The sequence below is a fragment of the Acromyrmex echinatior genome, chromosome 15, assembly GCF_024713525.1.
Source record: "Acromyrmex echinatior isolate Ae372 chromosome 15, ASM2471352v2, whole genome shotgun sequence".
In the NCBI taxonomy this organism is placed as follows: Eukaryota; Metazoa; Arthropoda; class Insecta; order Hymenoptera; family Formicidae; genus Acromyrmex; species Acromyrmex echinatior.
Window position 1 is genome coordinate 10,061,927 of NC_141866.1, and position 25,064 is coordinate 10,086,990.

The following is a 25,064-nucleotide window of genomic DNA, read 5'->3' on the forward strand; positions in this document are numbered from 1 at the left end:
CCAGGATTGGTAAAAAGCATGTTTTAAACATGTTTCAAGTTATTTAAAACAACTTAATAGACGTTTTTAACATGTTTTAAACATGTTTTTTTTTTGTAATACTGTTTAAAGCGTGTGTGTGAAGCATTAAAAACATAATGTTTCGTTCTTTAAAAAAATATTATCTTGTTAACCTTGCATTATTTAGATTAGGATACTAAAAACTACTATTTATAAAATTGATAAAGTTAAAAACATATGAATATTTTAAACAATTAAATGCTCAAAAATGACTTTGTTATCATTTAATAGACATACACATATATTATTTCATTGTCAGAGTTAATTATATTGCATTTAGATACTTTATATGAGGCAGCCTTTAATTTACGGATCCAGTGTAGTGCGAGTGACCGAATTTTTGTCATAAGTTTCCATAAGTGACTCTCTCTGTCCTCTTTCTGACTTCTTTTCATTCTATTTCCCCTTTTTCTTTCCATCGCCCTCCTCGTCTGTACATCGCTTTTTTTTCCTCACTTTCTGCATTTATTCGAGACGTCGGTGGTGTTACGCGAAGCTCGTTTGCAAAAGTATCCGCACGCTTCTGCCCGGATACGACAACTCCACTAAATCAATTTAAGCGGAATAGACTGGGGCAAGTGGCAAGTCGAGTTTCGATTAATTTAAAATACAGGTGCTAGATAAAGCGACGAGCGTGGAGAGAAACGGAGGTGGTTATTGCGGTCTTCCTATAAATAAATAATTATTAAAAGGACACAATAGATATCCAAAATTTGATGTTTTTGTCGAATCCATAAAAATTATCAATAAATTTATCAAACCAAGTTTTTGTTTTAATATTTGCCCCTCTTCCACTTGTCCCAGGTCATCCGTCCATTTGTCTAGTCACTCCGAACCTCTGCTCTACCTCAGCGAAATCTAATTGTTAAGTTGCGTGTTCTTGGCTATTCTTACTTTACTATTGCTCTGTATGCTTTTTTAAAAGAGCTTATTACATGTATTTTTAATTCGATTATATGATGAAAGCAAAATATTTTTTTCGTGTTAATCTCTTCTGTCACTAACACTTTTACATGTGTAATCGTGCATTAAGAAGTATATCTTGTACAAACAAATACGTAAATGAGAAATTCTGAATTCTGAGTGAGGTAATAGCGACTTGTGTACGCCATTGTACCATAAGTATTGCTGCATTTAAAAATGTTTTACCTGTACAACTAGTTAAAAGAATTAGCCAAAGAAGTCAATATAAGTCAAAGCAACAAAAAAATTTGATGAAAATTTGTCGTGAATATGTCTTGAAACCAACTGCGAAAAAAACAAAATAATTTGGCATATTCAGCGCAATAAGCACATTTTGCTGCAATTTTAGATAAATAACTTTTAAACGAGTAAGTAGATAAAAACTTAGTATTATGGTATGGGATGGTTTATTCTATTGTTTCTTCTCAAAGTTATTATACAAATGCAGTCACAACATAATGGCTGCCAACATAATTTCAGACACATTTTTGCATTACAAACAGATAAACAAAATACAAAAAATAAAACAAAAATAGAAGTGCACTTCTAATCTATTCTAAAGATGGAATCACATGATGCTCGATCTTGAATGATAAGCATGCATGCTACTACACGGAGAGAATTTTTTTCTTAGAGTTTACCCTGAAACATAGTCGTGGAACAACATTGTATTTCGAGGAATTTTAATCTCTCTTTATTCATTCATTAATAAAACTACAATAAAGTATAAAATAAGTTTGATTAATTTTACTAAAGTACATGGGAAAAAAATCTTTAAAATATTGTATTGCACACTACTCTATATTTTAAGGGTAAATTTTAAAAGATAATTCTCTCCGTGTATGCTTGCTTTGATGCATACAGTCTGACGTTTGATAATAAATATGAAATTAGCAATTGTTTCTTTTTTGATTGGTGCATGCAAGGAAATAAGCTATGAAGTAATCTATAAATATAAAAATCATGTATATGCAGCATGCAGCGTTCAATCCATGAACGAATTCTAGCATACATCGAAGCAAGCATGACTGTATGTTATCATTTAAGAAATCGAGCATCATATGATTCCATCTTAACCTTATCTATGCATCGCCGCTTCTATTTATAATAACACATTTCCTATTCTATCTAGGATAAGATAGTAACGCATTTCCTATTATATTCTATTATAAATAAACTTATTAATATATATGGATAAAAAATTTAATTTATAATACTTTCTCTATTATCTAAACGCTTCCTTAAATTTGCAATTAAACACAATGCGATTTTAAGATCTTAACTTTATAAGAATTAAGGCAAACAAAAAATTAAAAATTAAATAATTTTTAAATCAAGAAAAAAATTGTGTTTAAATTTTACAGACACTTAGACGTAGTAATAGAACAATCTATGAAATTTTTCTAATTTTGTTAATGCTTAGAAATGTCTGATGTATGCATACTTAAATGCTGAAGGAAATCAACTGACTCCGCGAAGACGTGCCGGACGAGAACTCGTAGTTGAATCTGCTCGCATAAAATTTGCATGTGATTTCGACATACGAATTAAAGTGGATAATTAATGTCACGGAGGCGTCGGACGAGCAGCTTGCTTCACTTTTCGTGCTTCCGTTTTTTGTGATTACTGCAGAATGGACAAAGGCAGATGGTTGTTTTCGAATCGTGAAAATAATTCAATTTATCAACGATATTCATTGCTGTGGATAAATTCATGTAAAAATATCCATGTAATTTTAATATTCAAAAAAACAAATTCAGCCAAAGATTAAACATAAAATTCTCATTCACTTTCAAAATTCATATCAAATATATTACATGACACTTCTATCATTTTTCCAAAAATTATTTTTTTAGGCGAAAAATAATATAAAATAACGTTTTTTTTTATTAGATAGTAGACAGTGTTAACAAATATTTCCGAGAATAGTTATTAAGTTTGATATGGATAAAAAATTTAATTTATAATACTTTCTCTATTATCTAAATGCTTCCTTAAATTTGCAATTAAATTTTACACAATGCGATTTTAAGATCTTAACTTTATAAGAATTAAGGCAAACAAAAAATTAAAAATTAAATCATTTTTAAACCAAGAAAAAAATTGTGTTTAAATTTTACACAGAGACACTTGGACGTAGTAATAGAATTTTTTTTTTATCACGTAGTGATCTGTAAAACTATCTCGAAAGCAATGATTAGAATGTTTCTAATTACTCGAAATTTGTCAAAATGCTTTTATACATTCGTCGTAATTCATGAAGCAGACATTTTGGTACTCCTGTTACATATTATTATCCGCAACGCGCAACAAAGATCAAGATTAAAACGCTTAACTTTCTGTTACGACTACGTTGCCTAAGTAATTTATAACCGGAGCGCTAATTGTATGTCTCTCACGTGGCTGATAATGACGTGACACCTGCCTATGATCGCCGAAACCATACCCGGAATTGTTAGCACGCGAGATCGCCGCTCGTTTCCGGTAACGATGATGAACGTACGATGACAAACGATAAATACTGAGTTGCGAAGCTCGCTCGTGCTTGCATTTTAAGATAATTTTACAAAGTCCGCAATATATCTCTATATGCTTAATCAAAATCTGTAAAGTAGATTACGTATAAATCACACATATCGCAAAGATACATACATTTTTCTAATAATATAAATTATATTTATTTTCTATTTTTGTGCACACACATAAAAAGTCTTGTACTTGCATTCTCGCATGCTTAACGTTTAAGTAACTTGACGTTTAATTGTATTTATACTATATTCGAAATATCACCTTACAATGCTACGCAGCTGTGCAAAATAAAAGGAATGGGGAACGGAGGACAAAGAATAAAAATCCATCAGAAATTGTATTCCACAGCACATAGTTTTTGATAAACTGAAATTGTTCTTATTCTCTGTTCTCTGTTCCTTCTACGTGCAGCTCCTAAAACTATCAAAATTTGATAATTGTCTAATTGGCGAAAAGAAAAGAAACGATCTTATTTTATGAATATCACACCTGAATGTATTCTTGCGATTTTCTTATCAAACTGCATATCCTTTTTCGGGTGGAGTGTGAAATCACAATCGACCGTCACTTGACCAACAGCACGAGTGTCGCGAGACGAGTATCGCGATAGATAACGTAGGAAGTGACATAAAATTATCAGCAGGAAGTATCGCGCACTGCTTCGCTCCTGTCAATTTGATAATGACGCGCGTGAGATTCCACCATCGGAGATATTCCGGTTGCAATTTTACAATTGCCACGCATATACTAAGGACGGCTTAATTTTGATACCGTCAATTTAACACGAACGTAAATCCGTCATTATTGTTTACTGAATAAAGATTGTTTTTGGAATAGATCGTATAACGTTGATAATAATCAAATAGAAAACGTTTAGAACTGACATTTAATAAGATATAAGGCTTTAATATGGAACGTTTGGTAATTAATATACATACCGGTTTATCAATATGGAAATTGATATTTTCATGTTCATATCTGAACTTATACCTTTATCTAATTAGTATCTTGGTGTATAATTATACATGAATTTAAATATAATTTATGAGAGTGTAGAAATTGAAAATGGCAATGAATTCTGCAAAGAATTGGCAGTGAATTTTGAAAGTATAATCTATTTTTTGTATTTTTGAGAATTCTGGTAAATAAATTTAAATTTCTAAAAAATAAATAAAATACAATCCGATTTCTGTAATAGTAAAAACTCAGTGTTAAAACTTTCACAAGTATGTAAGAATTTTTATTATGTACTACTATGCATTAGTGCCTCCAACCAAATTCGCTGTATAATTTTTATATCGATAATTATATTTTTCGAAACTATTGGAAAAGGTGCAGGTTATTTTGGACAGATAAAATTGCTTAATACGTGTATTATTATATTAATTGAACAAGTTGTTAGAGAAAAAGATGGTAATTCTTTGCTTCTTTCTAAACTTTAATTTCAAATTATAATAAAATCTATAAGATTACACACAACTTATTTAATCTTACATTTAATGTAAAACACTTGAAAAAAAAAAACAGTTTGAAAATAAGAAAAGTTATTTAAATGAAAAAAACCATTATGACTTAAATGCTGAATAATATTTAGTGATAAAATGTAAAGTGGGATCCTCTATGCGTTTTTACAGAATCTGATACTTCAGATCTATTTGAACTTCCCATGCTGAAATTCTGATTGTAGAAAATTCTGATTGTATTGAGATATCAAGTTTAAAAGTTTTCTTCGTGAATATTTTTTGTATCTCTTCAATCCCGCTTCGCAGATATCTCTATAAGAATTTAAAATCATTTTTAAATAATAACCACAAAAATTTTTAACGAAAAACAATGCAATGCAGTCTGCTCTGAGCTTACAATATCCGCTTATTATTATGCAGCTCAATATTAATAAAATTTACAAATTCAATTTATAATATTTTAGTAAAACATAATACATTGCATTTGCCTTTTCTTTTGGCGAACACAATAAGTTTTTGAAAAATGGAACTGATTCAATAGAAGTGTGCCAATCGTTCCCCAATAATTTCGTAGAAAACTCATAAATTGAATATGATGCCTGTCAGGCGAGAGGCGGCTAACTTTCAAGTTTTTGCTCATTCAGTCTCCTTTTTTTTTATTTTTATTTTTTTTTTGTGTATTTTGTATGTAACTGCCGCATTTTCGTATCTCGGACCATTCAGTCTCTTTTACTGTCATCATGAGAATTGCTTCATATTTCTGCATTGTATTCGATGTGATTGTTTACGGTTTTTTCCGTTCGGTGATATATTGGACACATGTCAATTTTGTGTTACGACCAAAAAAGGAAACGAAATCCCGTTGTGCTTTCGTCATGAAGTTTGGCGCGTGGCAAGATGAAAATCAATGGAATTTCCGGTAAAAATATAATGAGAAAGACGGAGAGAGGGACGGATGGGATGCATACAGGTACATTATAAATAAGGGTACATCAACGTCTACCTGCTGCGTCAAAGGTACACTTGTTGCGCATTTTCCTCGAACGACACACGCTTCGCGTACGATAAATCACGATTATGTGTGCTCAGTCAGGAACAGGAAAACCATCCCCTACCTTTGACACGCATGGAGAACGGAGGAGGGAGAGGAATAAAGAAAATTTCACGTCTCTTCGATGAGGGTAAATTGAAACTGTTGGAAATCGGATGTTGTGCACACGCAAAGTGCGACGACGGTCGCACTTTCACTTTGTTATTACATAAGCAGGGATGTAGCAGGGATGAAGATTTGGTTACGGTCGTGTAACAACCGTGAGATTGCCCAATTGTCTCTCAAATATTTTACATCGCTGTCAAACGGTGTTTATACAATGAGATTTTTACGATGTGAAACTTAAGCTTAAGCCCTAAGCCGTAAGAAATTACGGAGGAGACGGATCATAGTCGATTATTCTCCTCACATTCGGCTATAATTGATTAATTTCTTATGACTTGAGGCTTAAGTTTCACACCTTAAAATCTCATTGTAGATACGCTTTGCGATAACAATTATGTTATCTTTCATCGTATACCGAAATCGCTAAACAAACGCAATTTTATCACTTAAAATTACAAAATTGTAGAAAATTTTGTAGAACTGGGAAGAGATGAAATTTAGCTTTTTCATATTGTGCGTTTTCCTCGCAATTCCACGTATTTTTCGACGTACTTTTATCAGATTCTGTATCTGATTCGAGTGAATCTGCTTTTAATACGAGAATTCAAAGAACACATTCACGAACGAACACGTGGCGAGAGTCGTAATTCGTTGATGTGAAAGTTCTGTGACAATGTAAGATTTAAAATTTCATTCGAACATCCGCGCGAGAAAATACTCATTGTTAGTTTTGTCTTCAGCATTTTGTGGCAGCACATGGAAATAGAGGTCACACGTGTCTGACATGTGTCGGTTTTCGAAGGTTAGCTACTATACTTCTCGCCTTCAGCGCGCTTCTGTAGAAGACGTCCATGTTTAGAATTCCCGCGGATGTTCTCGCCGTCGCATGTTAGACGTATGGAAAGAAACACTGATCCGCGTTCGATGCAACAATATTGGAAGGACACGATGGAAGGTGTCTTCGATGAGCGTTCTGATAAGGCAAATGTTGATAAGGCAAATGTTGATCACTCCTAACTCACAGATGGGATGATAATTCATAGAACACACGAATAAAATGTTTTCCCTTTTTTTGTTCGATGTGTTTTCGAAAGTAGTTAACGTAACAATGGGCACGCGTCTCTCTTTATCCTTCTATTTTTTTTCTTGTCTCGTTAATCCTTTGCTTCTTCGCCATTTCTCTATATTAGTTCCGGTTAACTTTTCATCGGATGACCTGACTGCTCGTCTTTAATATAACGCTATTGTCAAATGACACTATAAATATAGGTTGTTTTACAGTCTTCTTCTCACAGTTCGTCATAGATATAACAAAAGAAAAAGATATCTACTATCTCGTTTGTTTCTCGTTAGCTATTGTTATTGCCTTTACTGTTGTCCCAATTCTCTCAACAGGAAACGATCAAAGGGACCCGACTTTTGTTTGGTTCTTGTATATTTTTTGCAGGTATTGCTGAGAGATGAAGGACAGATTAAGTATGAATATTTCAGTCATAGAATGTTTCGTACAGTGGAAGAGCTTCTGGTTACTTGTCAAGCATTACAATTTTTCTTGATACAAAAGTTTGCTCAAAGAGCAGAATTGTTACAAGTTATGCAAAGATTTTTGGCAAAAAAAAATTGCAGATTTATGGAATAAATAAAACCTGTATTATGATTACGATCTTATTTCCTTTTTTTCCATTTTCTCAATTTCGTTTCATGATTTCGTTTATTACAATTTATTTCATAAATCTGCAATTTGCCAAAAATCTTGATAGGACATAACTTGTAAAAATTCTGCTCTCTGAGCAAACTTTTGTATCAAGACATTTTGTAATGCTTGAAAAGTAATCCGAAGCCAAAAGCTTCCACTGTACGAAACATTCTATGAATACTTCAATAGAAGTGAATTTAAAAATCGATAAAATAGAAAACACAAATTTCAAGACTTAAATCAGACTTCACATATTTATTTCACTTAATGTTCGATTATCTCTAAGAACGGAACTTTGCTTACTCAACGCTAAAGTACCAGAAAACACCTCGTATTCAATCAAGTCATAGAAAAAAGAAGAAAGAAAGAAAAAGAACGAAGAGAACAGAATGGTTAGATCAACTATATTCCGCCTCCTTTCTGTTTGGCGTAGGTAATAATTAGGGAGGTGAAACAACCGTCTCTTAATCCGCACGTATGATTAAAAGAAATGAGTCGTCCGTGCGTCTCTCGTCGTTTCCGCCAATTTTAACGCGCGAAAGGATCGATCCTCCCTTTCTGTCTTCTCTCTTCCACGGTTTTCTTTTTCCGTAACGCGTACGTACCTCTAGATCGGTGTGTAGCCGGCGCGTAAACGACTCTCCTACATGCGCGGTTTTTATGGCACCGCACACACGTTTACCACCCACGCCGTTAAAGACGATGGGGCCGTTTCTCCTCCGTCCGCGGCCGCGACTATTGAATCGCTTGACCCACTTTGATAAACTCGCATCGGAATAACTCAATAGTAACGTGTCGCGAGTCGGCAACAGTAATTATTATTCAACGTCCCTCGGGCCGCACGCCGTTCCGCGGGATCGCACAAATGCTTATCTACGCTCATCAATTTATCTATCATAGATAGATGGATAGATACTCGCGTGATCGGGATGCACTTGACATGGCTCGTTGTTTGAATCTCGCGTAATTAAAACGCGCAGCCGTCGCGATCATTTTTCGCAACGGTACGAAATGCGATGCATAGCCAGCTCCGCGTAAATGGACAATCTTCGAATGAAAGAGAAGATTCTTGGAAATTATACCGGAAAATGTATTTTAAATGTCTCTTTCTCTTGTTGATTTCTCGATCTTTCACGAATCTTGATACTTCGATTTGCATTTGCTTAGAGATAATATATGATGTCTTCCTTAATTGGTGATAGATATGCTTTCCAGCATTGAAAAGAGAAGTGTTTAATTTTAAAATGTTTTGTTCTTGTATCCATTTTTTAAATCCTTCAAGATGTTTTGTTTTCAACTTTTTCAATAAACAAAACACTACGTGTTCGGATTGAAAACACTATATTTTAAGTCCAAACACGTATAGTGTTTTGTTTATGGAAAAAGTTTAAAACTAAAATATCTTTAAAAAATGGAGACAAGAATAAAATATTTTGACATCTTAAAATTAAATACTTCTTTTTTTAGTGAGGATGTGAGAAAAATGTATTTTTAATATTATGTGCGAATTTGTAACAGGTAATTCCATATTATTTTTTGAGAAAACGTAAATAGATTAATTTAAAAAGTAATGCTTAACACTTTTAAGAAAGAGAGAGTTTAGTGATACATATATATTTTTAAAACATTATATTTTTGATAAATATTAAGTTGTATTCGGTTCAATTAAGACTTGTTCTAAAAGAAATTATTTAAACTTTAACTGGAAAATATTGTGATAAATATAACAAAATATAAAAAATTATTTACGTAGCAAGATCGGAAAGTTCTCGGGCTAACCATGGAAAATTCGATACGATGTGTAGTATTTTACTTTCGCATGAATTATTAAAATATAATTGATAAATTTCTGATAATATTTATACTGTACATAATATAAACGCGCGTAATTTTCAAACCTTTCATATTTCAATATGAAAAATAACTATTTATAGAGATAATAACGCTAATGATATTTATAGATGCAAAAAAAAAACTTTAATCTCTCTACATAGCTTTCATCAATATATGTCTTCTTATCAAATGTGAATACCTAATTTTGATAAAACATATAATATTATTTAGCAATATGTTATAAACTAATTGTCACAATTTTTTTATTTTTATAAAATGTTTAATGTCTATTTGTATTTGTCTTTGAATAGGATTTTTTGGAAAATCCCCAAAAATTTTGCGTTATAATTTAACGCAATTTTATTTTATTTCTTGAATCCATTTTAGGATCTGTTATTTTGAATTTTTATGTCTTGATATTATTTTTCAAAATATCCAAATTATTTTTCAGTGTTTAGTAATTCAAAAAACCCCATAATAGTTTTATATTACATTTTGATAATATATTTTGTTTCTTGAATCTACCATATTAGATACGTTATTTTGAATTTTTATGTTTCGATCTCATTTTTTGTATTCGATAATCCCTCTAATTTTTAAAAATAACTAAACAATATATCCCATTTGTAAAACGATCAGAAAGGATTGAAAAGGTTATCAAATAAAATATAATAATTACAATGCATTTTTTTTGAAGACGTATTTTATGAATGCATCCGAAGTAAATTTTTTACCTCAACTACTGACTTTTTATTATTTATTTTGCGGAACTTTTAATTCTATTCTTCACGACTCGTAGCAAAATTTGCCGTCGGTTATGCTGACAAAATTCCATCTGCCGTCGCGTGGCGCCCTCGCGTTGTTATCAATAACTAACATCTCTCTGATATATCTGATACGAGACCGATATTTATGCAGCATATATCCACGTATTGCGATAGACTTAAACGCGGCTCACATTCGGCCAATTATCGTGCATGCGAAATTTCCTTTATTTTCTAAAACATTTACCAAATCTTGCCAAACGATTGTGCGTGCTCTTGATATCGATTTCTCTCTGCGTTTTAGATCGCACGCTGAATTATATACGCGCATACTTAACAAATGAAAGAAGGCAATGTTAAAGTCTTCTCTTTAACATAGCCTATTCTAAGTATTAAAAAGTTTAACACAAAAGAAATGTTCGATTTGCTTAATCATGCGTATTTAGAATATGGAACGATCGGTGACAGAACGGAATAAGAATGAGATATGGAATCACCGATTGACGATACAATAAAATAAGGAGTACAGAGAGGAACATAAAATACCTTATATATAAATTTATAAATTGATTAATATATTTTAAAATTATTGAAATTTTATATATATATTTTATTATATAATATACACTACCGTCAGTTTAGGACTAATGTGATATAATCTTAAAACACATAATTTATAGTAAAGTTATAAAATAGTGCAATTCTGGTAATTGTTTTTTTTACTTAATTATATCTTGAGGGTCATATTATAATGCTGTGAAAAATAAAATTGGACTTGCATATATTTTAAATAAAAAGAATACAAAATTAAGTGTTTCAAACGTTTGGTCTTAAACTTTCTGACGGTATATATGTATATTTTATTGTACGATTTAATCAAACATTTTATATATTTACATATAAACATTTTAAAATGTAATGTACATATTAAAATGAAACGTAACGAATACCGCAAATGTAGGCAGCTTGGGACAGCATTTATTTTCCATCCATGAGTCTCTAAAGGAAGTGTAAAATTTAAACACTTTTTAGAGACTCATGGATAGATTCCATGATTGAATTTAATAAAAATACATGCCGTTCCAAGTTACCTATATTTACAGTACATATAGTTATATTTTAATACGGGTATATATTAAAATATAACGAAGAATTTACTTCATACGTCGTTACTAAATGTTAAAATTTTAAATACTATTAAAATTGCGATTCATATAATTCAGCGAAGCGATGAAAGACTATCGAGCCGACAAAATTGACAACTGCGCAACTGATGAAATTGATAACTGCGCATTTTCAGTAATCATTCATCTAAAATATAATTTTTCGGATATCACTTGACATATTATAGGTATGTCGCATTTGTGAGCGATTCTAAATACAATGTTCGATCAGCCTTGCTGCACGAGAAGCCAAGGTCGCGTCCCATATTTTTGCGAAAATTAATCACGAACTCCTGTCAGTGTTGCAAAGATTTTGAAAAACAAGCGAATGCGTGATTGACACGCTCGCGCGCAGCTCTTTGATCACTCGATAGTGCTGCTCATCTTTACGTCATCAGAGAATCAAAATTATATAGAATACTAATAATATAGAATACTATTAGGTGTTGGAATTAATTCGTAGCGTTTTACAAGTGATGGGAAGTACTTTCATTAATGTATTTTTTAATGCTCATGTGAAATAAATAACATTCTTTCATTAAAAAACGCTACGAATTAATTCCAACACCTAATAATAAGGTCATCCATTACATTAAGCGAAATAATATGCACTTTGTCGATCGAGAAATGAAGATTTTTTAAAATAAAATTTAATTAGACATAATATTTTCTCCCAAGTTTCTCATCAATCCAAATAATTAAATCATTATTTATTTTAATGCTTGGCATTTGCTGTTAATAATTCCTGCTTGAAGTACCATGGAAACATTTACGCAAGGAACATCTAGGAAACATCTAGGAAATGGAAACATTTGTTTCTCTCGTTCGAGACAAATGAAAGACTGAAGTAACATTAATCAGACATAATTATATTAGTCATCTCAATTATTTCTGCAGAACTAATTTTCATTATTTTCACAAGCTCGCACATCGTTCGCCAGTGCGCACATATAATTTTCAAGTAGCGTATTTAATTTTCAAGTCATTCAGCCGAGTTCCGCGCCAAGGCGCTGATCTCGCTTCGCCTCGCCTCGCCTCGTCTCGCCGCGCATTAAAACGCTCCATCTGACTCCGAGCTGCTCCGAGTCGCGCCGAGTCTCGCCATCGCGTCCCATCCATTCGATCCATCGCGCGCTGATCCGCGCTCATATGGTACGTTTTCTCGTGCCAGTTATGATGAATTCGATTGGGTAATACCGACGCACCGCACCGCGCTGAGGCACAAGAAATGACGCCATGGGACACGGTCTGTGGTTTTTAATACGCGTCCTACTTTCCGCTATCTCTTCACGGGCATGGTGCGGCGCGGGCGGGGCGGGGCGGGGCGGGGCGAGACGAGACGAGACGAGACGAGACGAGACGAGACGAAGGAGCGAGAGAGAGAGAGAGAAAGAAAGAGAGTGAGAGTGAGAGAGAGTGAGAGCGAGCTTCTCTGCTCGACAGAGTCGGTCTCCTCCTCCCCTGCGTCGCAACTCACCGGGCTTCTCTCGTTACGCTCGCGCGTGAAGAAGCGTGACGCGATTGGCGCGTGTCGGTAGCTCAGCCTCTATGCTTCTACCATTCCGATATGACTTTGCGTTACTATCTTTTTCCCTTTCACCGTTGCTATTTCCCTCTCTTTATCGTACGCGCGTCACCAAGCCTTCGCCAGTAGCTATCGAGATAGACCGGACGGAGAAGGAGGAGAAGGGGAAGGAGAAGGAGAAGGAGAGATTTGCCAGGTAAATGGCAAGAAGGAGAGAATGCGCGAGTTACAGCAGGAGGGAGGGAACGGACGAGAGGAGGCGGATAGAGAGAAAAGAGGCGAGGAGGGCGAGAACGCGAGATAACGAGGCGCGCGCGGCGCGTGTTATATATGGCTAGGACTGAAATTGAAAGTGGTCGTCCCACTGGCCCACTGACCTGATTACCCACTGACAATGACACGAATCCTTGCCTCCCACTGCACTCCCCTTGCTCTCCCGTCTGCACCGTCTCTCCTCTCTCTCTCTCTCTCCCTCTCCCTCTCTCTCTCTCTCTCCCTCTGTCCTTTCTCAGCCGCGAGTACGTGGACGCGCGCGGGCGCCTTTTCGCATCTATCGTTCACCTCGACGACGACGGCGGCGGTGCAGGCGCAGGCGTCGTCCACGTCTACCACGAGGACGCGCAGGTAACGCTTTTTTATCTCGAGTATCTATAAATTGCCGCGCCACGCCGCGCAAATGGAGGTCGCGATGCGCGAAGGCCACGAGGAATGCAACAAGTGCATTTCCGAAATGACGCGCGCGGCTTCCTAAAAAGGGAGCAGCCCTGATTTCATTCCCGGGGACGGGGCCAAATGTGACGCGGTACGACCGAACAATCAAGGGACCTTGCGATCAAGGTAGGGAAAGAATTCGGGGTCGCGAGATGACGCAACAATCCTCGGAATCTGGTGTGGGTGGTTGGAAAAATTGAATTTTTTTCATCGAATATTTAGGAATTCATGAAGGACAAGGACTTTTGAATATATTGATAATTGGGGTGGCGAACGTGTTCCAGTTTCCACGTAGGACGATTCCACAATGTCGCATGTATCCGTCCTACGATCCGTATTCATATTTAAACGACCCACTTTGGGGATTAGAGAGATCCAGTCGTATATTGTTCAAACGCGTAGGAAGCGAATTTTTCGTGAAGCGAATGAAAAAGAGTAATTATTTTACGATATTACTCTGCCAAAATTCTCAAAACTCTCTGAAACTTTTAGAGAATTGTCACTCTCTGAAGAGTGAAATCTCATTCTTAAAGATTGAAAATTGAGCCATTTTTTTTATTCAAGACTCGCTCAATTTTCTCACTCTTTAGAGTGAGATTCCACCTCAAAGAATTTAGAGAATACCAAAGTCTATTCCTCGTTGCCAAGAAACGTCCAACTATTAACAGCCTGATGAGATATTGATTTGACGATCCATCCATTTTAACGAGCTGAGTGCAGCATCGAGATTCTGTAACTCTCAACGACAATATTGATGATGTTATATTATCCTTACGCAAATATCATATATATGGTATAATAAAATATATATGATGACATAATAATACCGACACTGTTGTTAAGAATTACAAACTCTCAAGGCAGGAATTACGGATTAATCGTCATTTGAAAATTCTCAATAATCGAGTGATCGAAGTTCGATCTAGTGAGGCGTGTCAGATGAAGCATATATCTTCTTCTTAGCGGAACGAAACGCTTTGGAAACGGTCGCGCGCTCGTGGGAAGTTTCGTCGGCAATAAATCCTGACGGATGGTACTTTCTCGGGAGGTGTTCGGGAACAAATCGAATTACATAAACGTTTCAAGAGCGCTCGACCGTTTTCATAATATACATTACCGGCTTTACTCATGCGTAGAAATGGCGGCCTCCTTTTTGTCGCGCGCCAGCTCCTCCCATCTCGCCCATTAAATCATGCCGCTTATTGAAACACTCTCGTGAGGCTTTTTTACCGTCGTGCCCACCGACGAAATCCCGTCTTACATTTTAATTAATTCGTTAAATAAGGTAATCCCTGCAGCACCGTATGTTTCTTTTATTATAGGAAGGGCTCTCTGGGCCCTTTCTAAAAGTGTCGTAAGCTTGTACGAGATAGGAAAGATCGAAGGTATATTAATGCCGATGAATTTAGAAAAATCAAGAAATTAAATGTCGAATATATATATTTTTAAACGATCCTTTTTTTGGAGTAAACTATTAGAGAAAAAACGTCATTTTTAGCAATTACTTATACTGAGAAAAAGATACTAATTATTCGTCGTATAATTGGTAAAAAAGTTACGATTCAAAGCTCCACTTTTATAGTTATTATTACTACAATGTTATATAAATAGTAATAATAATAATTTATAATATTATCTATAAATTCAAGAAACATATAAAATATTAGAAAATGACTACAAATTATGGTTAAATTATGGTGGTTGCAATCATTCTTTCTCTTATAATAGTACGAAAGGAAAGGTCCTTTACCAATACAAAGCTTTGAATGCTGCGAAACAACATGTTTGATTACCGAAGATTACATGTTTCTTGAAGCGTGGTTAAGTAATATTGACAGGCGACATTTCGGCTCTTCTCAGGCAGGTTATTTCATTTGAACATCCGCAGAAAGAAAACAGGATGCGGGCACTTCTTACCCGCTCATCGTTCGTAATACTCTATCGTAAGCAATACTCTATTATTTCTCTCTTAATTGAAACGCGTTTATTGAAACACATTTCTTTGCACTCGAAATAGAACATTTTACCTTATTGACTTGTGCGCCGAAGTCATTATCACTTGGTCACGGTCCGGCACTAACATGGTTCGAGATACAATTTCCCGGTAATCATTTCCAACATCTATAAACAACATGTTACAGAGTACTCGGGTATGCGGCATTACCGGTCTCGGGATACAGTGTGTTGTAGCCTACGTTAATTTCCTGATAATTGCATATTGCTTTTATGAGTAATCCATCTGCTCCATCTGCGTTTACGCTTTACAATTCGGTGTGCTCTCGAAACAATTACAGGCGAGAATTACGTACATATGGCACCTACATCACCGAAGCTATTCTTTGAAAAGCTAATTACGCTTTCATGTATTTTAGTCTACAAAATTAAAAGAAAAAAAAAATTGTTTCGTAAGAATAAGTTGATAAAAGTAATAACTTGGTGAGATAGAAACCGTGAAAGAGATATTCTTCGCTTAGGTCTTCGCGAAGAAGACAAAAAGATAGAAAGAGATATTATTTTCAAGTTCGATCCATATATAATATGTTGTACAATTTTTAATAAAGGTTTCAAAGTTTCATAAGGAAAGTCTAACAAATCAATCGAGTTTTTCACTTTAAATTTACTCTCTAAATCTGAATCAGAGGATAATCTCTGATATCAGTGCCAAGTAAGCCACTGGTAATCAGTAAATTAAATGTAAGATCCCTACCTAATCTTTATTATCTGATCTAACTAATCTTGTTTTAGTGCTTAAGCTCAATGAATATGGTATGGAAAAATTGAAATTAACGTGCAGATATCGGTATTTTAGTTATATAATGCTCAAACATTCTTCCTTTTTTAGTTGAACTTCACTGATTATCAGTGCCAAGTATGCCACTGGGTAATTAGCGACTATCCACTGATTCAGATTTAGAGAGTGTATCGATAGTGTATACTGGACCTGATATGTACCGGCGATCATTTGTGGTTAAGGCTCTGGGCTTCTCTCCTCCACTCTCGCTTTCGGCGCGAAAGAGATGCTCGATTGTTCAGTAAGATTTCGTAATCCTTTTTCCAACCTGGGCGAGCTCTGCGACCAGCTCACAAAGTGCACACATGCACACGTTCCCACGTGCTTTCGCTCTCCTGATGACTATGTCGCGAGAGTTGTCTGTTTCTGTGTGTACGTATATATATATATATATATGTGGCCAAACGTGGTTCTCGCGCGTCCGCCTACTTTCGCTAGTTTGCGTAAGAAACGTACCGTTGAAGAAACCGAATACGCGTATTCGGTTATCGGTGCAGGTATTCGATAATATACCCGGGATGATGCGGTTTCTAATCGACAAATGTGTATTTTTTTTTGTCTTAAATATTTATCCATGACTAAATCGAAAGTTAGATTTACGAAACTATATAAATTGCTCCAGATAGATGAGGAGCAGACTTTCGAAATGCGTTTTTGTCGAAAATTTGTAATTTTCAGAAAATGAGAAAGAAAGAAATTACACTTTACAGAAAATAATACTGTGCCAATCAGTAGGATGTGAAATATTAAACGTAATTGCTGAACAATTGCTAAAAATGTTAAACAAATGCATTTTGTTTGTTTCTAGTTAAAAAAACATAATGCACTTCGTTTTTTTTTCAGCATATAAATTGACGATGAAAAAAATGCTTTCCGAACATCTCAAAGTAGCTTATAGTATGAATTTTTCAACACTGAACATTACGCAATCTCTAATTAAAAAAAAAATTTTGGATAAAACGCATTTTGAATGTTTACTCCTCAGATGATTATCTATTAATCTTTGAATTTTGAAATCGCAATTTATGCAGAAGTCTTGCCATTTGAAAGGGTGAGATAAAAATTTGAAGAAATAATAATATACCGACTATTTTGAGGGATATTTATATCAAACCAAATAATTTCGGTATCAAATGTTCTAATACTATATAGCTATAATTGATGAGCAATTTACGACTTGTGCGTCGCATTTACCCATCTTGAATTTTTTCCGACTCATTGGCTCAATTGAAAATATAAAATCATATTTTTATTTTATATTTAATGAAATAAACCATATTATGCGACACGTAAGATTTTATCCCGGATTTTATCTACAATATTTCTAAAAACAACCCTCTGAAAATAACTCTTCTAAAAAAAAAAATTACGCATTAGTGCTCTAGTGAATTCTTTTATTATGTTTTAATTTGTAACTCTTGAATTTCGAAATGGTGAAATTACTGAACTGTTAAACTTTCTCGCCTCAAAAGTTTTCGCGTCGAGATTGAAGAACGTTGACTAATTTTTCGGCACTGTTTACAAATGAAAGTGAAATTGTACACACTTTCCCTTTGTCTTGTAATCAATGTCTGTCATTTTTGCCCATTATAATATCTTTCCTTAAAGGATTTACATTTTTATAGCGGTAAATGTTACCCAAAAAGAAGCAATCATTAATAAATTATAAAAAGATTAAAGATGTAGATAATTTTTTAAATAGTTTTCAAAATACATATAAATATTTTCAAAAATGAAACAATTCTTTTTTACCTACGTATCATTTACTATTTTATATTTTACTTTGTTTTTCTTATAATTATTTATACGTATTTTCTATAATTTATTATTCTACGTTTGAAACACTTCATTCTTTTAATGAATTTTTTTCTTTCGCCAAATCGTTGATCACTGAAAAACGTAATGAATATAAAAAAATCGTACACGATTATAATATCGGCAAATTGGTGCAGTTTCGCGTGCAGTTTTTGATTCGTCGTAGACAAAATGTTTCAAGAGAAGATCACAAGTCGCGAAAGTCATCTCTCTCCTCCAATTCCTGAGGTATCGGTGCACTCTCGTTCATTGAATACGTGCTGCATTGCAGGACCTTGCAGCTGCAGGCCGCGGCTGCATAAATCCGAACGCCTGTCTGACTCGAGTAGGCAAAGGTCTTCCCGTATGAAAATCGAAGGACGCTCGGCGTCCGGCCTCGCGCTTTCCGCGCGCATTGCGTGCAGCGCTCGAAATACATGCAAAAAAGAGGAACGCGCCACGCACTATCACCCCATCCATGCCATTTCGATGGAGGTCACCCAGTGAGTTAAGTGGGTCTCGACCACTTGGTTAGTGTGTCACGGCGTACTCGTTACTGAATAAACTTAATCTCAATACCGCAGTTAATAAGCCAATCGCGACAGACTCACGCGATTCTCTCTCTCTCTCTCTCTCTCTCTCTCTTTCTTTTTCTTTCTCTCACGTTATCTTATTTTTTATTCTACGAGGACCGCATTTTTCGCGAATGTTTTTCTCAGGGACTGTCATAGTTGAGAGATGACAAGTTATATCTTAGGCCAAAGATTCACCGAGAGTTTCTCGCAAAAATAATTTCGCATTTGAATTTCGCTAATTTAATGAATTAAGATGTGTGTGTGTGTGTGTGTTTTGTCTATATTGAATTTTAATGTTAGCATTATTAAATTTTAATGCTGTTATTTCCTAATGTTGGTTTTTCGAAAGATATCTATAATAATTACGAAGATATATATATATATATATACTAAAAATTAATTAAATTTGTTACGAACAATGTGCTCCGAAAATAAAATTTAAATGAACTTTGATTCTCAATTAAATTTAAATTATTTTTGCTTGAAATTTAAACAAAATTTAAGAGATTAAATTGCTAAAATATACAATGTCAAAAATGAGGAAAAAGCTAAAAATATATTTATTAAACCTTTCGTAAAAAGTTAATATTTATTAAAGAATTATCACTACATATAAGAATAATCTCTACATATATATATCAATTTATTCATGCATTTAAGAGTGATTTATTTAAGAGTAGTTAAAATTTCAAATAAATATGTTGTTGTCACAAAGTTACGTATTATCAGAGAAAATATAAAAATTGGTTGCGCTGTTTTCCTTTTACTCTTATTTATGTGCTAGCTTTTTTTTTACATCGACGAAGTATGCAATAAGTTTTACATGATTTCAGAAACAATTTTCGAACAATATTAAGGCGAAGTTTGGTCTTCCGTTTCGTGACACGCAAAGCTCCTTAGTGTCCGTACACCTGAGCTCTTAGTCAGGAATTAAACTCCTCGACGTTCTTGTTATAATGTGACCCAGACATGCGATAATGTGTCTTATGTCTTTTTTCAGAAATATAATCACGTTGCGATCGGATATTTTCCAAGCGCGCTAAATACACGCTGTATAAATTAAATTGGTTTGTTATTAAATGCGACTAAAATAATGTCAGAATATTATTTTATACGTACGCGATACAATAAAAAAAAAAAAGAAATATAATGTGGATTAGTAGTATCATGTAATTAATCGCACCATATAAGCGAGATTAAGGATTATTTTGTACATATTTCCAGAGTGACAAATTATAAAAAAAAATAATATAAATTATGAAAAAAATTACTATTCTAAATCAGATTATTCTAAATCGTCGATTGTGTGATGGTAACGCGATTAGTGATCGTTCAAGCAATTGCGAATGTTTTGCAAAATCTATATTTATTCGGGTTTCATAAAATTTCTCTTATTGCTATATTCCATCCATTTGGATCGCCCGTCCATCTCGGTGACCCCGTTTCGCCCACCGGCAGTCGATTTCGTGAGCTCGCAATTTCTGTAACTCGTGCGCACGGCTATATTGATTATATTATGAGGATTGTTCAGAGATGCGCGCGAACAGGTTTATAACTATAATTTAAAACCAGTGCAAGTGGGATTGTGGCATATTGTTCTCTTTTTTTTTTTATTAACGTATTATTATCATACTTGTACTTGATGAAAAAGCGACGCTTGATTGCAATGACGAGTAAAATAGTGTTGCATTACCTTGGATATATATTTAGTAGTGAGAATTTATGTCTCCTTGGGGTTGATTTTGTTTCTGGCATAAGATTTGTGAAAACAAACGCGCGCGCGCGTGTGTGTGTCTAAATCGTTATTAAATTGCAGTGTGCGAAAATTTATTTCTAAGTATTAGGAAAAATCAAAATAGACTCGACGTATCGAAAATATAATTTATGAAAAATTAAATAAATATTATATCATTATAAAATAATTTTTCAAAATTATATACCTATAACACCATATATACAACATATATATCATAACGTAACGAATTTTATCATTAAAAATATTTTTTATTTATTTTAAAGATTGCTTTAATATTAAAGAAATACTTTTTAATGTTAAGTTACGTTTACATATTACTCGTTGAATTATAATTCACATATTATATACAATAAATTAAGCATTTCTTTCGATAACATCCTTATTGGGAAATTCTTAGTATATAAAGGATTAATAATAGACATGACGTTCGCTTTGTGACGCGTTAATGATCATAATCGCCGGTTTTGTTAGAGAACCACGATCCAGGGCAAGAAGTTTCTACGTAGCTACGTCCGACGTGGCAGGTTAAATCATTTTACTTTCATGTCGGTCATGATTTGCGACTCTGAAAAAAAGTGACATCGGAAGAGGAATGGAAAATAGGTACATTGAGTATATCGAAATGATTTCGCGAATCCACCATGGTGTTTCGAAGGCAGACTGAGAGTGACCTTGGGCTCGATTTTGCTTCGATCCGTTTTGGCAATATTACAGCACTCCTCGATTACCTGCGACCGTCGCAAAAAAAAAAAAACCGCAAGTCAATAATCACCAACGTACGGCCGCACAAAGCGAACCACGATGGTTCAAAAATCACTCTTCGGATTATTAAACACCCGAGACGAGGAAGAGATTCGCGGTAACTGATCGCGTGGTGGTTACCTATACAGAGTTTTACAATTGGCTCGGCGGTATTGGACCATTATTGGCTATCAGACTCTTTATATTGGTCTAATAATAGTAGTCAGAACTGGTCCAGCGTTATTATAATTGAATAATAACTTGAGCTCAAGTATTATAATGAACGATAATAATGAGCTATGAACAATAATGGCTCAAGTATGACAAACAAATAAAATTACAAATAAAAAGAAGTGGTACTTTGATATAAAAAAAAAGTAGATATAAGTTTGAAATTATATTTATTTCATTTTTTATTACAATGTGCATAGTCATTCACTAGATATGGACGAATATTTCTTATAATAGATACTTAATGGCTATAATGGCTATAATGTTGGTCCAGGATTGATCCATTATCGTATACCATATTATCGTAAAAATAAATAGGCATCCGAGATTATTTGCTAACAATAAGCCAGTATTGAATGACAGATTCTTGGCTAATGGATAATCGCCATAGATCGACCAAGCATTGGCTGTTGTAATGTCGGACTGTCTTGTATGGGCTGTTTTATACAGGAGCGCGATATAACATTCAAAAAGAAATAATCCAAATCCATCGTGAAAAGAAGCCTCTATATATTTATTAAAACGAGTGATATTACTTTTACATAAAAATATTACAATAAAAATGTATCAACGATGAAAAATGTCAGTGATAAATTATTATTTCTTTCGGTATTCTTGATAAAAAAACGGAATCTCTATATATCGATAAAAGAATCTATGTTGAATAAAAAATAATTCGACAGAACGGAAATTTTCTATTTGAAAATACAACAATAAATTTAAATTTTTATCTTTGAATATTTACGTCGTGCTAAAAAAATCCGCGACAGACAAATGTATGATGTTCGAATTAATAATTTGGAGTTTTGGCAATATTGCATCCTTTGACGTTACATTAACTTTACCGGAATTTTATTACTCGAGGATCGCGTATCTGGTACATGGCCGTATTATCCTTTATTGAATTGTTGTGGCCGAAAGTAGGACGTCGCCAGGAAACTCCGTATTCAGTCTATCTGATAATGAAATATTCACTAAGATTTTTCTTGCTGCCATTTCATAGGGAAATGTTGTAATTGATCGACGTCTATTCCAGACTGTGACTTTAGCCTGCCGCATAGAAATATAGAAACATGGAAGAACATTTACGTGTCTCGGTATCCAATAAAATGTGAATATTGATGTAACAACGTCGGACACTTAACTTTACGCTCCATAAAAGTGTCATTTGATTTTTTTTTAAAACTTCATGAAAACCAATTGTAAATAATATCCCCCCAGTTCCCTCCATGATTCAACGGTTTGTATCATCTTGAGTACGTTTTTATTCGTCTACGTTTCATCCAGAACATTTCTGAACGTTTTATCTGATAAACATGAGGCTTCTCGTGAAAACGCAATATTTTTTTGACCTTTCGTAGCAAGATATTTCCATTTGTTAGGAAATTATAATGTAACAATTTTAGATTTCGCATTTTTAAAAAGAATTCGATGTTTTTCTTGCAAAAGGTTGAATTTATATTAGCCAAATTATCGAAAGTTTTATCTTTTGCGGAAATATGTACAAGTGTGATGAAATACAGGTGTCTGAACAGGGGAAAACCTTTATTAAAGGCTTGAACAAAATAGTGAATGCGAGAGAGAGAGAGAGAGAGAGAGAGAGAGAGAGAGAGAGAGAGAGAGAGAGAGAGAGAGAGAGAGAGAGAGGAAGAGAGGATGGGAGAGAGAGAGAAAGAGGACGGATCACCGCTGGATAAGAATGTGTGTCTAGTTTAGTGGGCAAGTAGGTCGCGAGGGAAACCAACGGCGACGTGGGTTACGCAACATAGTTCCAGTGTTATACAACTATTGACTCACCGGATTAACAAGCAGGCTGGGTGAAAACGAAAGCTGAGTGCCCGTCAGACCGCCTTCGCTCTCCTCGCCTCTCCTCGTCTGATCGTGCCTCGCTGAGCCACTTCACGCCTCGCCTCACCTCGTCTCGTCTCTACTCTCTTCTCTCCTCGCCTCTCCTCTCTTCTCCTCTCCTCTCTTCTCCTCTCCTCTCCTCGCCTCGCCTCTCCGCGTCTCGCCAAGCTCTTGCGAGGCGCGTTGACGTAGGCACGCGCGGAGGTATGTATGCCTTTACGTGAGAAAGATTACGAGGAGCGAGGAGTGATCAAGCATTCGTACAAATGGCGTGGATAATTAGACACATCGTTTAGCAATCAGCTCGTTCACTAGGGATTCACGTAGGAAAATTCATTCGTGCGTTATGTTCCGCTAAACGTAATACAAATTGTACGAGAAGAGATAAATATAACATACAAAATACACGAGCATAGATGTATTATCATTATTGTTGACAGGTTGTTTCTTTAAAAGTTACTTTGATTTAATGTGATTCTTTGAATGAATTAGCTAAGCAAAATGTGTATTGTAAAAAAATTAAAACATGTTAATTTTTTCCTATATATAATAAAATATCAATGGATATGTTTTATACATGTCATGTCAGGAGATAAGTGATATCAAAAAGAGCTGAATATATCTTGAAATTATTTACAGTTATGAAATTTATATTATATAATATATATATATATATATATAAAAAGAAAAAGTTATTAAAAATTATAAGTTGTTGGAATTATTCTCAACAGACACAAAAGGGTTAACAGGAAATAATTTGAACATTAAAATGATAATAACTGTATAATAACTAAGACACTAAATTATTATGTAAACTGGTGAATTAAAGAATAATTTAATTAAAAATTAAAGGTATTGAATATAAAATTAAATGAACACGTGTTATGTTATTATATTAAAAATCGCTTTAATAAAAAAAATTTGAAAAGTAAACTTTAGCTTCGCCAGCATTTTGCTGTGCTTTTCGCCTCCGCTTTTTTCAGTGGATGACGATCCCGAGTTTAGCGCTTTTAATTGACTGGCCTTTAGATTCTCGGTTATCTCGATGCCTCGGGAAAATAGCTACGATAGAAAGATGCAAATCGATCTGCATATTTTTTGACGGATGCTGTAAAAAGGAATCAGGCCACTCGCGATGTGGCGCGTATTTCAAGCTATATAAATTGCAATACCTACAAAAGTTATCAGCCGCCACAATTCGATTCCAATGTATTTTTTGGTCGCTTGTTATATAATTATAACTTTATAATAATAATAGTAAAAATATTTATAGTTTTATACTCTCTAAAACTTTTAACCCGGCGTGAGCTAGGTGGTAAAGTACCTAAAAGTACTTAAATCTAAAAATATTTCATAAGATACAATGGATCTCCCACTAAAAACTACAAATAAAATATTCAAAATTATAAGAAAATTATATTTATTAAAATTTTAACAATTTTCAAATTAGTAACAATTTTAAACG

The 25,064-nt window shown here is 34.2% G+C and overlaps 1 protein-coding gene across 2 annotated transcripts in view; it reads left to right on the forward strand.

Moving 5' to 3' along the window:
* LOC105145805 (uncharacterized) overlaps positions 1–25,064 on the forward strand; it is a 32,559-nt gene that overhangs the window by 2,922 nt on the left and 4,573 nt on the right. The window contains exon 2 of one of the 2 annotated variants that reach the window (XM_087413921.1): positions 2,447–4,016. The exons of the other annotated variant lie outside the window; for it this stretch is intronic. Coding sequence (XP_087270047.1) covers positions 2,447–2,478 — 32 coding nt within the window. The 3' untranslated portion in view covers positions 2,479–4,016. Of the gene's footprint in view, positions 1–2,446; positions 4,017–25,064 lie in introns of those variants that run through there. 2 annotated transcript variants of the gene reach the window in all.